Raw genomic sequence first — 13,563 nt, 5'->3', positions numbered from 1 at the left:
CAAGATTGTCAAGATCAAACCGAGTCTGATGAGGGTGAAGAAGACCTGAGTGATTATCAGTTGGTCAGAGATAGAGCTAGAAGGACTATCAAGTTTAATAAGAAGTATAACAAATCCAATTTAGTAGGTGTTGCATATTACACTGAAGATGGTGGTAAAGCAGAACCACGATCGTATCAGGAAGCACTTAGTGATCCAGATTGGGAGAAGTGGAATGAGGCTATGAAAGAGGAGATGGCTTTGATGAAAAAGAATCACACTTGGGATCTTGGTGATAAACCAGAGAATAAGAAGGTTGTGGGCTGCAGATGGGTTTTTACAAGAAAAGCAGGAATTCCAGGTGTAGAAGCTCCTAGATACAAGGCTAGGCTTGTTGCTAAGGGCTTTACGCAGAAAGAAGGTATTGACTATACTGAAATATTCTCACATGTGGTTAAACATGTGTCGATCAGGTATGTTTTGTCTATGGTGGCACATTTTAACATGGAGTTGTAGCAAATGGATGTCAAGACAGCATTCCTACACGGTTTTTTGGATGAGGAGATGATCATGGCTCAGCCTGAAGGGTTTGTTGATCAGAATTTCCCAGAAAATGTGTTTTCTTAAGAAATCTCTCTATGGACTTAAGCAGTCACCTAGGCAGTGGAACTTTAGGTTTGATGAGTTTATGAAAGGAGTTGGGTTCATTAGAAGTGCTTATGACAATTGTGTTTACTGGAAGAAGTTGGTAGATGGATCCTACATTTACTTGTTGCTATATGTGGATGACATATTGATAGCTTCGGTGAATAAAGCTCAGGTTGATGAGATAAAGAAACAATTGAGTAAGGAGTTTGAAATAAAGGATTTAGGGGATGCTAAAAAGATTCTGGGTATGGAGATTACTAGGGATCGTTCTGCTGGATTGTTGACCTTGTCACAGGCTGGATATGTTAAGAAGGTTCTGAAAAATTTTCAGATGGATCAAGCAAAGTCTGTAGCTACACCGATGGGAGCTCATTTTCATTTGAGGTCAGCTACTGATAATGAATATAGGGAACAGTTCAACAGGATGAAGGTCATTCTGTATGCTAACACTGTCGGTAGCATCATGTATTCTATGATAGGCACTCGGCCAGATCTTGCGTACCCAGTTGGTGTGATAAGTCGTTTTATGAGTAAGCCTTTGAAGCAACATTGGGAAGCGGCCAAGTGGGTCTTGAGATACATGAGAGGAACAGAGGAAAAGAAGTTATGCTACAAGAAACAGGAGGATTTCTTGCTAACGGGTTACTGTGATTCAGATTATGCGAACAATGGTGATAACAGGAGATCGATCACAGGTTATGTTTTTACAGTTGGAGGAAACACAATTAGCTGGAAGTCAAGGCTTCAGAAGGTGGTGTCTCTTTCGTCAACAGAAGCTGAATACATGGCACTTACTGAGGCTGTTAAAGAGGCGATTTGGCTTAAGGGTTTGGCAGAGGAGCTTGGTTTTCCTCAAGGGTCTGTAGAGGTACATAGTGATTCAGAGAGTGCTATTGCTTTGGCGAAGAGTTTAGCGTTGACCTTGAAACGTCGGTGACCTCTTTCTTCCCTAATCTTATCTCTATTAAAAGTTTGTTAGATCACAAGTTTGTTAGATCTTGAGACTTTGTAAAAGATCCAGAGAGAGAAGAGAAGAAGCTTGAGAGGTTGTAATCGGAAAACCAAAAAGTGATTCTAGTGGATTCCGGAGTACCGCCTCCGACGAGACGTAGCGTTCCGGTTTGGAGCGTGAACTCGTTAAATTCGTGGTGTTTTCGTTTTCAATTTCTTTCTTTCCTCAAGTTCTATTTTGTTGATTGTTCATTCGGAGATCGATTCAAGTGCGTTGTGCAGATACAATCCTCACACTCATACTAAATAGTGCATACTAATATTTTAATATAATAACTCTATACTAAAAGTATGTAACATTTTTAAGGCAAACTAATTTTATTATGTTGTAACTATTTAATTCTAATATATGTTTTATTGGTCCAGAATTAGTTTGGAGTATATCAAATAATTGTATGAATGGTAGAAAAATAACAAATTAGTTTGATTTTAGTCCGGTCCGAAGCATACCAACAAACCATTGTAGGCTTTTTTTGTAGTGTGTGACTCTCCTTCAGAATAAGGAGTTGGTCGTGATAGCCCTTGAATTTTGAAGATCTAGCTAGGTCGGCTTTCTCCATCAATTTGGCCGAGCTTTTTATCTTTAAGAGGTAAAATTTACTTAATTTTATGATCCACATTCTTCTATTCTATTTACTTCCGTAGACTGATACCATTTATGCTTGGTCGTCCACCAACTATATAAATTAGTGACATTCTGATGAAAACATAAAATATTTTGTACTTCGATCTTCCACGTGGTAAAACTTGCAAGACAACATTCATGATATCATGCTAAGTCTTGTACGTTTCCAATTCACAACCAAATGATTATAAATAGACTAACACTTGCAATCGTTAATATACTACTATTTTATATCCCACTACCGTCTCTGACGTGTGACTGATTCCTAACAAAGTGATATTTGGTGAGATTCAGGAGTTTTAAATTTCACTCACACCATTTTCTATTGGAGAAGTACATAAGAATACTAAAATTGGTTTGACCAGTCGTACCAAGTGGAACCATCAGGATCCACGAATGGATCCTATTCCAAAATTAGGTTTGGTTTGAAACCAAAGAAACAAAAAAGAAAACACTCAAGAACCATAGAAGAAACACACCTGTACTTTTTCATTCCTTTTTCCCTTTGCTTTATGTCCGATTACTACTTTGATAATAATATAATGGTATTGTGATTCTTTAACTGTCGCTTAGTGTCGACATCAAAATAAAGAAACCAAAAAATTAAATTGTCGCTTAGTGATCACTAATTACTAGTACTATATGATGCATGTCGTTTTCTGTTAACCTACTTTTCTCGTGCTTCCTTCACCCTATACAAGGAGGAAGGTGTTGGCTCATGTGTTAAACAGCACAAAAACCGATCACCAAGAACCAACAACAACAATATTATTATACCAGCAGAAGAACTGAAACAAATTAAAGAAAAAAAATTAATCTTATTTTCGTCTTTATCGATCTTTCGTAAAAGATGTTTATTTTAAAATTGAATGGTAAGTTGGTAACAGAAACCAACACAAAATTTTAATAAATAACAAAAGCGATAACGATAGAAAATAGTACTTCCTTTGTTATAAGATTTTCTAGACTTTTTATTTATTAATTTTTTTAAATATGCATAATTTATGTTTATTTAGTATATTATAATTATTGTATTCTACAATAGTACAATCTTTAATCTAATTGGTAAAAAATATTAAATTATAATAAAAATAAGAATAATTTATAATTCCTTAAATTTGTTCTTTTGACTAAAAGATCTTATAAAATGGGACAAAGTGAGTAGTAAAATACAACTGTTTTTAAGATGATCTTTTAAAATTGTATTTTTTAAAAATAAATAATATATTTAAATTTTAATGTATTTTTATATTGTTATATGATTTAAATTTTTGTAGATTTTTTTAATGATTAATCAAACTGTGTATTAAATGACGTTTTGGTTTAAAAATAAACATACATTAATGAGTTCTTAATTTATGTGTATAATCTTTTAAAAAAATATATAAAAAAAATGGAAGAAGTATTAAGAGAATTTTTGAGAACTGTACTCTTTTTCAAGAATACCTTCTTCATCTATATATTTTCAAAAATTACTTTCTTATTAAAATTTAAAATTTTATGAAGTTTAATAGAGTCTATAAGGTAAACTAACTACTACTATGAAACTCGATCCAAATATCTAATAAAATTTCGATATGATTTTTAATTTATATATAGATATATAATTATATTAAACTAGTTTGTATATGATTTTGTAAATTTACATGTATATTTAGATAAATATCAGTTTTTAGTGTCATTTTTACGAAACTTTCAAAGAAGAAAAAGTATTTTTTAAAGTGATTTTGGAAAAAAAAAAGTTGTAGTTTTAAAATTCTCCAAATATGAAATCATTTTTTAATTATTTTTAATAATGTTTTTGTGATCAGTAATTGGTAAAGTGATATATTTTTGGTTTAAGGGTTTATGGACGGTTTCTTAACCGTCAAATCCCCCATGTGTGTAAAGACATTGTCCCCTCTCTCTCTTTCTCTCTCGAATCTTTCGTGTGTTTGCTGTTCAAATTTGTAATTTTTAAATTGGAAAAAAAAAAAAGGAAGAAAAAATCTCGAAATCCTCGGAGGACTAAAGAAGATAAAACTTGTTATGCTTCTTGTCGTGTCTGTCACCGTTTGAACTTGTCATTCTCTCTCTCTCTCTTCTCTCTTCCTCACAAAAAAAAAAAAAAAAAAAATCTCTGCTTTACCAAATTAAGATTCTAGGGATTCATTCATTCATAAATGCGACATTTTTGAGTGATGGGTCTGTGTTGTTGAATTCGAAGAGAAAGATACATAATTGTAGTAATGGAGCCTCCAACGGGAATCTTGGCTTCTCTATGGCAATTTATACTCTTCATTCCTTATTTCACTGGTTTACTCCTTCTTGGTGTCATTAAAGGTAACTAATTTCTTCTTCTTCTTCTGTAGATACACTCACTCACTCACTTTTTTTTTGCTTTTTATAATCAAAAGTTTCAGACTTTGAATTCCATTGTGGGGATATAACATTAACTCTGATCGATGTTGACTTATTTAGGATTTCCTTGATTTGTTTTAGGGATTTTTTTTAGGATTTGTTTCATTTATTTCTTCAACTGCTTTCATACCCAATTTAGGGTTCTTCAACACCATAAAGTTCCCTTCTTTCATTGTAAGGAAACACCTAAATCCATGGACTTTGTTCTGTTTTAGAGATCTTGCTCACTTAGTTCAGTGGCTTATGGATGGTTCATCTTAGAGTAATTTAATTCATTTATCCATTCATCTGGGTATGAACAATTTAGGATTCTTCATTACCAATTGAGTGCCTTCTTTGTTTGCTTAGGTATCGTCTTCTGCCCGGTTATATGCCTTATTGTGGCTATTGGGAACTCTGCAATCATCTTAGGCCTTTTACCAGTGCACGCTATTTGGACTCTATATTCGACAGTGAGGTACTTTCTCTTTGCTGAAACAATCTTTGTCCTCCTTACAAATCATACAATTCTTTCAATGTTTGAAGCGTTTTTTGTTTGATATCAGTGCTAAACAGTTAGGACCAATCTTGAAGCTCTTTCTGTGTTTATGCCTTCCTCTCGGTGTCGTTCTCTGGCTTGTGGTTAGTATCATTGGAAGTATCCTCGGAGGTGCTATCTATGGATTTCTTTCTCCAATATTTGCCACTTTCGATGCTGTTGGTGAAGGGAAGTCTAATCCCCTTTTCCATTGCTTTTATGTAAGTTTTTTTTTTCTTTCTCCATCTCTTGTTTTATATGTTATTACAGATTAGACCTCAACACATAAAATTGTCTGTTTTAACAATTTAGGATGGGACGTGGAGCACTGTTCAAGGCAGTTTCACTGTTGTCTGCGATTTTAGAGATGTTTGCTTTCACTCCTACTTTTCGTTTATGGATGATCTTAGAACAACTAGCGCGGATCGTCACTATTATGAAATAAGGTTTACAGAAACTCTTATGAAGTTCAGTAATTTGTGTATACTAGATTACATAATAGTGGTTTCTTACAGTTTGCACTTGTATTACTCCTCAGGTTACTTCAAATCCCAGGCGCTGTGATTGCTGCGGTTCTTGGAATTCTTGTTGATTTCCCAGTGATATCACTCGTAGCCGTTTGTAAAAGCCCTTACATGTTGTTCAAAGGTTGGCGCCGGTTATTTCACGATCTCATTGGACGTGAAGGTCCTTTCTTGGAAACAATGTGTGTCCCAATCGCAGGCCTTGTGATCTTACTCTGGCCTTTAGCTGTTGTTGGTGCGGTTTTAGGATCTGTGGTCTCTAGTGTCTTCCTTGGTGCCTATGCTGGTGTAGTCTCATATCAGGTTAATTTAACAAATGACTTATTGATTTGAGAAAAGTGTGAATCTTGATGATAGTGAATCATTTTTCTCTTGTCACAACACAGGAGTCATCGTTCTTCTTCGGTCTTTGCTATGTTGTTGCTTCTGTTTCTATTTATGATGAGTATAGCAACGATGTTCTTGACATGCCAGAGGGTTCTTGCTTTCCCAGGTTTGTCTCCAATGGCTTAGACAGCAATCTTTATCTCTCTCTCTCTTTTTATTCCAAAAATGAGGTTCTTTGTGTTTGTTACAGGCCAAAATATCGAAGAAACGAAGAGGGAGCTAATACAGCATTATCTGGTGGTCTTTCAAGACCGAACTCTTTCAAGACAACTCCATCAAGAGGAGGATCAAACAGAGGCCCAATGATTGACCTGAAACCGCTTGATGTACTCAAAACAACTTCTTCTTATATTCCTTGTATAAAAAATTTAAACTGAAACCTTTTTTGTTTTTGCAGCTATTGGAAGCTCTATTTGTAGAATGTAGGCGGCACGGAGAGATTATGGTGCTGAAAGGGATTATAAACTCAAAAGACATCGAAGAAGCTAAATCTAGCAAAGGCAGTCAAGTGATCAGCTTTGGCTTACCTGCTTATTCTCTTCTTCACGAGCTTTTACGCTCTATCAAATCTAATTCCACCGGTTTATTACTCGGTATGTTGCAACGTTTCAACAGTTTTGCTAGTACCCATTTGAATATAATCAAGAACCAAGCAAAACAGTTTCTTTAAGCATCTTTTTGATTCACAAATTGGTTTGCTCTGGATGTAGGTGACGGTGTTACGGAGATAACTTCAAAAAACCGCCCAAAAGATGCGTTTTTCGATTGGTTTCTGAATCCGTTTTTGATCCTCAAAGACCAGATCGAAGCAGCAAAACTATCCGAAGAAGAAGAAGAGTATCTTGGGAAATTGGTATTGCTGTTTGGAGATTCAGAGAGACTTAAAAGGTCCATTGTTGAACCTGAATCTCCTCCTTTAACTGAACTCAGAAAAGCCGAACTTGACGCCTTTGCTCGCAGGTGAACAAAAACTCACAATCCTGTTAACGGCTGTTCTACTTCAGATTCTAATAAGATAATATTTGTGTGTGGTTTTGGTTAGGCTTCAAGGGTTAACCAAATCAGTATCAAGGTATCCAACATTCAGAAGACATTTTGTGGAACTAGTCAAGAAACTATCAAATGAGCTAGACAAGAAACACAACCGATATGAAGGCGGTTCAAGATCAGTTCCACGTCCTGCGAAAACGGTTTCTAGGATTTTCAGCCAGAAATCGTTCAAGAAAAAGACAAGCAGCAATGGGTCAGATCAAGATTCACCTAACCGCGGGTTAAGAGACATTGATATTGTGTAAGTAAAAAAAATGTTTGTGTGACAAGAATTAGATCAAACTTCCGTCTGTTTTTTTTTCTTTAGCTCTGTAATGATAAATTTACACAGATTTCAGTGAATATGATGAAGAAGCTGTTTTCAATGATCTAACAAATGTTTATGACTCTCAGCTTTTGGCCTTTTGATGTGTTGTTGTTCTTCAGAAACAGCAGAACCGTTTCTTCTGCAATAGAAAGAAAATAGTAGCAACTTTAAGACCTCATGTTTTCTAAAACATAATGAATGAACAAAGGCTGATTGTTTTTGTTTCTTACAAACTAGTCCTAAATTTTTTTGACAATTGAGATTTTTACCGTAGGTTCATCTTGAGATTTATTGTTGTTGTCACGGCGTTGTGAGGTGGCACGACCACTTGCGTTTGTCTTTTTGTCGTCTCGAGCTTTAGCGAATATAACCGTGAATCCTTCGGCTGATGCTGGATCGTTCACATCCCATTCTCCAAATTTTGGTAATGGTCGATCTTGTTGCTGTCGTTGATTATTCTGCATTTTTCCAAAACAACAAATTCTAACGAAATTAATGAAAACATCGAACGTGAAAGAAAACAAAAATTGTTGAAAATGTGAAAGATCTTACCGATGCCATTCAAAGATTGTGTAAAAGATGCAAACAGAACATGAGATGATTCTTCAAACAACAAGAAAAACAATTGTTATCTTACGTTTAAAGAATTAAAATTTGATAACAGATTAACGTTTTTCTAATGTTAAATATAGGTTTTACGTTTTTAATTAACGTGTTTTTATTGTTGAAACTTGAAAACACAAAAACACTTGACAAACAGAAAAAAAAAAACAGGTTTGAGAAAATAGCCGAAAACGACACGAATTGTTTGTCTTTAGTATAGAAACAGGACGCTTTTTATCTTACCCTTTTCGTTATCGAATATCGAATAAAAACTCGCCACGTGTTGAGTTGTGCCTACACTACACCTACACACTTCTCGAGGCCAACACGCGCGTTCAGAACATATCCATTAATGTGTGATTATTGCCGGTATTTATAAACGGTTCAGATTTGTCCACGCTTTTAATCAACGGTAACGATGACGTAGTCGAAGCTAAGCCTCGCATTATTAATTATTAATTACAGGTTATTAACAAATTAATCATTCTATTAACACTATTAAAAAAATAGTCTCAGCCATTTCACACAAAAAAATTCATTTCATTTGAGCTTCTCCGAGAGTTATGGCGTTCGGTTTGATCGGAAGAGTTGTTGGAACCAAACCGTCACGGTTATCCACGGCGGCGAGATTGATTCCGGCGCGATGGACATCAACAGGATCAGAAGCACAATCGAAAGCTTCGTCTGGCGGCGGAGGAGCGAATCTGAAGACGTTTCAGATCTACCGATGGAATCCAGATAATCCAGGGAAGCCAGAGCTTCAAGATTACAAAATCGATCTCAAGGATTGTGGTCCGATGGTTCTAGACGCTTTGATTAAGATCAAGAACGAGATGGATCCGTCGCTCACTTTCCGTCGCTCTTGCCGTGAAGGTATTTGCGGTTCGTGTGCTATGAACATCGATGGATGTAATGGTCTAGCTTGTTTGACGAAGATTGAATCTGGATCTAAAGAGACGACGATTACGCCGTTGCCGCATATGTTTGTGATTAAGGATTTGGTTGTGGATATGACGAATTTTTATAATCAGTATAAGAGTATTGAGCCGTGGTTGAAGAGGAAGAATCCAGCGTCTGTTCCTGGGAAAGAGATTTTGCAGAGTAAGAAGGATAGAGCTAAGCTTGATGGGATGTATGAATGTATTCTTTGTGCTTGCTGTAGTACCTCTTGTCCTAGCTATTGGTGGAACCCTGAGTCTTATCTTGGCCCTGCTGCTTTGCTCCACGCCAACAGGTTAAACAAATTTCTGGACTTTCACTAATCAAAGTATTCTCGGGAATTTGCAGAGTGATTATGTTGTGAGTTGTTGGTGGTTTACATATGGTCAGTTAGGTTGCTTTAGTTTCTTTAGTTATAGATTAACTCTGTAGGAATGAGTTAAAGACTCATTGTGCTTCTTTACGTGTTTGTTTTGCTTAGGGAATTTGCTTTGAGAGTTTTGTTGGTTTGAGCTATAAGACTTGACAAATTGACTATGTATGGTTAGCTGGTAGCTTACATTAGTTCATTTATGTATTGTCATTTGGGCTTTTAACTCCTTTAGTGGTAGTGTGGTTTAGCTCTTTGTTTCACTAAGTAGAGGAGGATCTTTGAAGGAAGTGCTAAGGATTCTCTGTGCTTCTTTAAGTATACCTGTAGAAACCCTGAAATTTAACGGTCTTATTGTTTTTGCTACGGCAAGTGTAGTGTAGTTTAGCTCTTTGTTCAACTGAATTGGAGGTGAGACCTTTAGACAAAGGACTTAATGTGCTTCTTCAAATGTCCCTGCAGAAAACTGCAAGTTCAACTATCTGATTATATATGTGTGTCAACATTTAGGTTGTTTTTGCTCCTGTAGTTGTGGTGTAGTTTTAGCTCTTTGGTCAACTCTGACAGAAGGTGCTAATGACACTGGAGAAAATCACAAATTCAACTATCTGACTGTCTCTGTGTTACTATTATTAGTTCCAAGTTCTTATTTTTCAAGGCATTGTAACGAGGTTCTTTCATATATGCAGGTGGATAAGCGATAGCCGAGATGAGTACACTAAGGAAAGGCTGGAAGCAATTGACGATGAATTCAAGCTGTATCGATGCCACACAATCTTGAACTGTGCTCGTGCCTGTCCAAAGGGATTGAACCCAGGAAAACAGATCACACACATCAAGCAGCTTCAGCAATCTGGTTGAACAACAAATCACACACGCAGTACTAGTGGTAACTCATCTGCCGATGGGTTTTTGATGCTTAATAAAATAATCTGCAAGAAACTCTGATTTTGGATCTATTCTTGTACTGCTGTTACAAGATGTCAGAGCAGATGATTTCGTGGTACATCTTGCTGAAATTTATTGCCTACAAAATGAAGCAATAAAACACTCAAAAGTTTTAAACTACATCTCGTTATAATCTATAACCTCAGCATTTGCCTTAAAACAAACGGTTTTTGAGTTTTGCTTTATTTGCGAATAGAGGGAACAAAATGTTTACATTTTATCTCTAGGAACTTGGAAGGTAAATTATCTATTCTACAAACAGATTAGCTTAAAGATAAGCCTTCTTTAAAAAATGTGTTGAGCAAAACGAGAGACTGGTGATCAGTTATCACGGGATAGAGCAAGAAACACTGTCGCTGATGCAATCTGAACTTTTAGATCAGCGATATCAATGTCATGCCCGCCTTCCACTAGTCCCCATTTGTCCACCTGCATGAAACGTGCGAGAAAGATTAGTTTTACATAGAAAGCAATAGATGTATTGCTTTTACATAGAATGTCAAAGCAATAGATGTTAGCTGGCGAGTGACAAAAGGAAGGAAACCTGTAAATCTTCTTCAAGTCGAATCAATTTGATTGCATCATCGATCTGCAATTTCCCACAGAAGATGCCGAGAGCGATTACTATAGAGTGAGCTGATGCTTGGAGTGCATCAATGCTTGCAAGTTCACCATCATTTGTCTTCTTGAGCAGATCTTCTACTGCTTTCACTAGCTTGTCGTCTTGTTTACCCCCGAAGATACTAGAATACACTTTCGGTTTGACCCCAAACTGTGATTCCACCCACTCAAGTAGAGGATCAATACTCTCTACCTGAATTTCTGCAAAAGACACAACTCAATAAGGGTAAAATCTACAAGGTTAGTGGAACTGAAGAGAAAGTGTATTATACCATGGACGTCACTAGTTAGATCATTATCTTCAGGCGCTCGGAAAAAGACTAGATCTTGATGTAACTTTCTCGCTAGATGTTCGATGATCTTTGAACGCGTAAGAGGAACTCTTTCAAGTGCAGTACATGCTAGTCTCATGAGCGGCATTGTGAATGGTCTGATCCCTTCTGTTAGCTACACATGATCATCGTGTTGATACCAAGTCAGTCATCGCACAAGCATAAGTAGAATCACAATAAAAAATGAGCAGAGAAGGGCAAGTCTGGTGCTTTACATCTCACTTCCACTAATACAAATTTCAACCTATTAATCACTTCACAGAACTCAGATTGCAATGCCCAGAATCCCATCAAACATTAAAAACTCCTCAAAAATAGTAGATTAGATATAAACAACAGACGTTGAAAAAACAACGAACAGAGCCAGTTACAATAATTTTAGCTAGATTCCATCAAACTCTTTGTTGATCAGCTTCAGAACAGTATCGAATTTCGAATACTCGACCTATCGATCACATTAGCACTCAAAATAGTGAAACCTAGAAACTGATCAAAACATTATGCACTCTAAAGAACACAATCAATTAGATGTTCATCGATGCAAACAACACTCAACAATCCAATTACAGATAATTTAGCTAAAATCCATCAAGATCAGAGCTTCAGAACACTATCGAATTTACTACCTATTGAAAACACACATTAGAACTCAGATCGTAAACACAGAGAACCCGATCAAACATTAGGGACGCTAAAGAACACAATAGATTAGATGGTCATTGAACTAACAACAGCAAGCTCTCACCTTTAAGTTGAATGAGCAACGAGCAGACACAATCACAAGGATTCTAGCTAAATTCAACCAAACCCATTACTGATCACTAGCTTAAAGGAGTAAACTTTAGAAGCAAACCAGATCGAATTTTGTGAATAGTGGAACAAACCTGATACTCCCATTCAGCAGCAATGGCCTTAGCGAGAGCCAAAGAACGAAGCTTGAGAGGTCTTTTGGAAGGGGTTTTAAGGGTTCTGTAATCGAGCATCACAGTCCATCCATTCCCATCATCAGCTTCCCTCGTCGTCACTTTCTTGTAAAACCTCTTCCCAACGATCGAACCCGTCATAAAAGACGTCGGCATCGTCACTGACTCCGAGTCGTTCTTCCGGCGAGTGTTGGGAGCTTTCACTAAGATGGGTTTCTCATTTTCTTTCTCGAACGTGAACGACGAAGACGAAGAAGAAGACGAAGAAGATTCCGATGGCTGGGTATCGGAATCGGGTTGACGAGCGGCGGATGCCGTACACAAGGATCGAGCACGAACGGCCAGATTAGAAGAGTTTCTAACCGATTTAAAAGCTCTTCCGATTAGCATCGCCGCCATTTAATTTCTTCCCTCTCCGCCGGTGACAAAAATGGACTTCTCTCTCACCTTGTAGCTTAGGGGTTCTAAGATCACAGATCCAAGCCTAAACGACGTCATTTCGATACCCCAAGTGATAAACCTCTAAAGAAAAATTAGCGAATGTGTTTTTTTTTTCTGAAAATTGTGACTAATTACTAAATAGTACTACAAAACTAAGATACTGTCTATCTGACTAATTGTAAATAGGTTCTAATTTCAATTTTCTTTGGTTTTGATTTGCAACATCTAAAGTATTAGTTTATGTTCCACCATCTTGGATGATTTGAGTTTGGTTTACAAAAATATACGAGATGATCCAAAGGAAAGATGTCTATTGATGTACAGGTTTGTAAACTGCTAGAAAATGGCTTTAAGTCTTTAGCTATCATTTGGTGTCTAAATGATCAGTCGTTGATTGATCTATGGTCTTTATTTTGCGTGGTTTCTATGAGTCTATGATTCGATAACTGAAGTCATTCACTTATAGAACAATGAGAACACACCAAAAACACACTGCTAGTGCTACCCTCTAGTTGTGTGTTGGCTTGATATAGTGTATATTCACGAAATGCATGAGATGATCATTTCAAAACACGTACTGCTCTAGCCAGGGGACTGTGAAGAAAAGAGGAGTAATTAGTTTTTTTTTTTTTTTGAACAACAGGAGTAATTAGTTAAGTTGCAGCAAAACTCACAAGCCACCTGTCCTAAGTGCAGCAAATGTTTAATTTCCAATGTAAATTTAGAATATAATATCTGACTTCCCTCCTTTCTATTGTTTCTCAAAGATTTGTTCTTTTTTTTTAAGAAAAGGCAATCAAAGTTGGGGATTCGTTGCTTTGCTTAATGCAAGTGTAGATTCTTTATATATTAATCGTGAGTTACCATTTTTGGGAAGTATAAGCAAATAATGTATATGTTATTCATTTTATTTATTGTCAAACAACAATTTCGTATTT

The 13,563-nt window shown here is 36.3% G+C and overlaps 4 protein-coding genes across 4 annotated transcripts; 2 read left to right on the top strand and 2 right to left on the bottom strand.

The window, feature by feature from the left end:
• Positions 1–4,141: 4,141 nt before the first annotated feature.
• On the top strand, positions 4,142–7,518 carry LOC104732753 (putative membrane protein At3g27390). Its single transcript, XM_010452333.2, has 10 exons — positions 4,142–4,585; positions 5,012–5,120; positions 5,209–5,401; positions 5,493–5,626; positions 5,719–6,007; positions 6,091–6,197; positions 6,282–6,417; positions 6,489–6,684; positions 6,802–7,051; positions 7,134–7,518. The coding sequence occupies exons 1-10, from the start codon at positions 4,492–4,494 to the stop codon at positions 7,384–7,386; spliced, it is 1,761 nt and encodes a 586-aa protein (XP_010450635.2). The 5' UTR covers positions 4,142–4,491; the 3' UTR covers positions 7,387–7,518.
• LOC104732754 (RPM1-interacting protein 4-like) lies at positions 7,414–8,127 on the bottom strand. Its single transcript, XM_019233324.2, has 3 exons — positions 8,001–8,127; positions 7,718–7,906; positions 7,414–7,587 (listed from the first exon to the last, which is right to left on the bottom strand). The coding sequence occupies exons 1-3, from the start codon at positions 8,007–8,009 to the stop codon at positions 7,564–7,566; spliced, it is 222 nt and encodes a 73-aa protein (XP_019088869.1). The 5' UTR covers positions 8,010–8,127; the 3' UTR covers positions 7,414–7,563.
• Positions 8,128–8,484: 357 nt separating this feature from the next.
• On the top strand, positions 8,485–10,472 carry LOC104732752 (succinate dehydrogenase [ubiquinone] iron-sulfur subunit 2, mitochondrial). The gene is made up of 2 exons (XM_010452332.3): positions 8,485–9,285; positions 10,050–10,472. Exons 1-2 carry the CDS (start codon positions 8,615–8,617, stop codon positions 10,219–10,221), a joined length of 843 nt encoding a protein of 280 aa, XP_010450634.1. The 5' UTR covers positions 8,485–8,614; the 3' UTR covers positions 10,222–10,472.
• On the bottom strand, positions 10,457–13,201 carry LOC104732751 (uncharacterized). Its single transcript, XM_087478809.1, has 4 exons — positions 12,146–13,201; positions 11,202–11,376; positions 10,853–11,130; positions 10,457–10,737 (listed from the first exon to the last, which is right to left on the bottom strand). Exons 1-4 carry the CDS (start codon positions 12,581–12,583, stop codon positions 10,630–10,632), a joined length of 999 nt encoding a protein of 332 aa, XP_087334935.1. The 5' UTR covers positions 12,584–13,201; the 3' UTR covers positions 10,457–10,629.
• Positions 13,202–13,563: the final 362 nt, after the last annotated feature.

The sequence above is a fragment of the Camelina sativa genome, chromosome 12 (genome assembly GCF_030686135.1).
Source record: "Camelina sativa cultivar CO46 ecotype springtype chromosome 12, ASM3068613v1".
NCBI lineage: Eukaryota > Viridiplantae > Streptophyta > Magnoliopsida > Brassicales > Brassicaceae > Camelina > Camelina sativa.
This window is presented reverse-complemented; position numbering and strand designations above follow the sequence as displayed.

Excerpts from the sequence above, each read along its gene's own strand:
- LOC104732753 (XM_010452333.2), top strand. The coding sequence starts at position 4,492 with ATGGAGCCTCCAACGGGAATCTTGGCTTCTCTATGGCAATTTATACTC. Across the intron at positions 6,198-6,281 it reads GAGGGTTCTTGCTTTCCCAG|GCCAAAATATCGAAGAAACG; the intron begins GTTTGTCTCCAA and ends TGTTTGTTACAG. Across the intron at positions 7,052-7,133 it reads CTTGACGCCTTTGCTCGCAG|GCTTCAAGGGTTAACCAAAT; the intron begins GTGAACAAAAAC and ends GGTTTTGGTTAG.
- LOC104732754 (XM_019233324.2), bottom strand. Across the intron at positions 7,588-7,717 it reads AATCTCAAGATGAACCTACG|AAGAAACGGTTCTGCTGTTT; the intron begins GTAAAAATCTCA and ends TTTCTATTGCAG.
- LOC104732752 (XM_010452332.3), top strand. The coding sequence starts at position 8,615 with ATGGCGTTCGGTTTGATCGGAAGAGTTGTTGGAACCAAACCGTCACGG. Across the intron at positions 9,286-10,049 it reads GCTTTGCTCCACGCCAACAG|GTGGATAAGCGATAGCCGAG; the intron begins GTTAAACAAATT and ends TCATATATGCAG.
- LOC104732751 (XM_087478809.1), bottom strand. The coding sequence starts at position 12,583 with ATGGCGGCGATGCTAATCGGAAGAGCTTTTAAATCGGTTAGAAACTCT. Across the intron at positions 11,131-11,201 it reads TCTAACTAGTGACGTCCATG|AAATTCAGGTAGAGAGTATT; the intron begins GTATAATACACT and ends TGTCTTTTGCAG. Across the intron at positions 10,738-10,852 it reads GACTTGAAGAAGATTTACAG|GTGGACAAATGGGGACTAGT; the intron begins GTTTCCTTCCTT and ends CGTTTCATGCAG.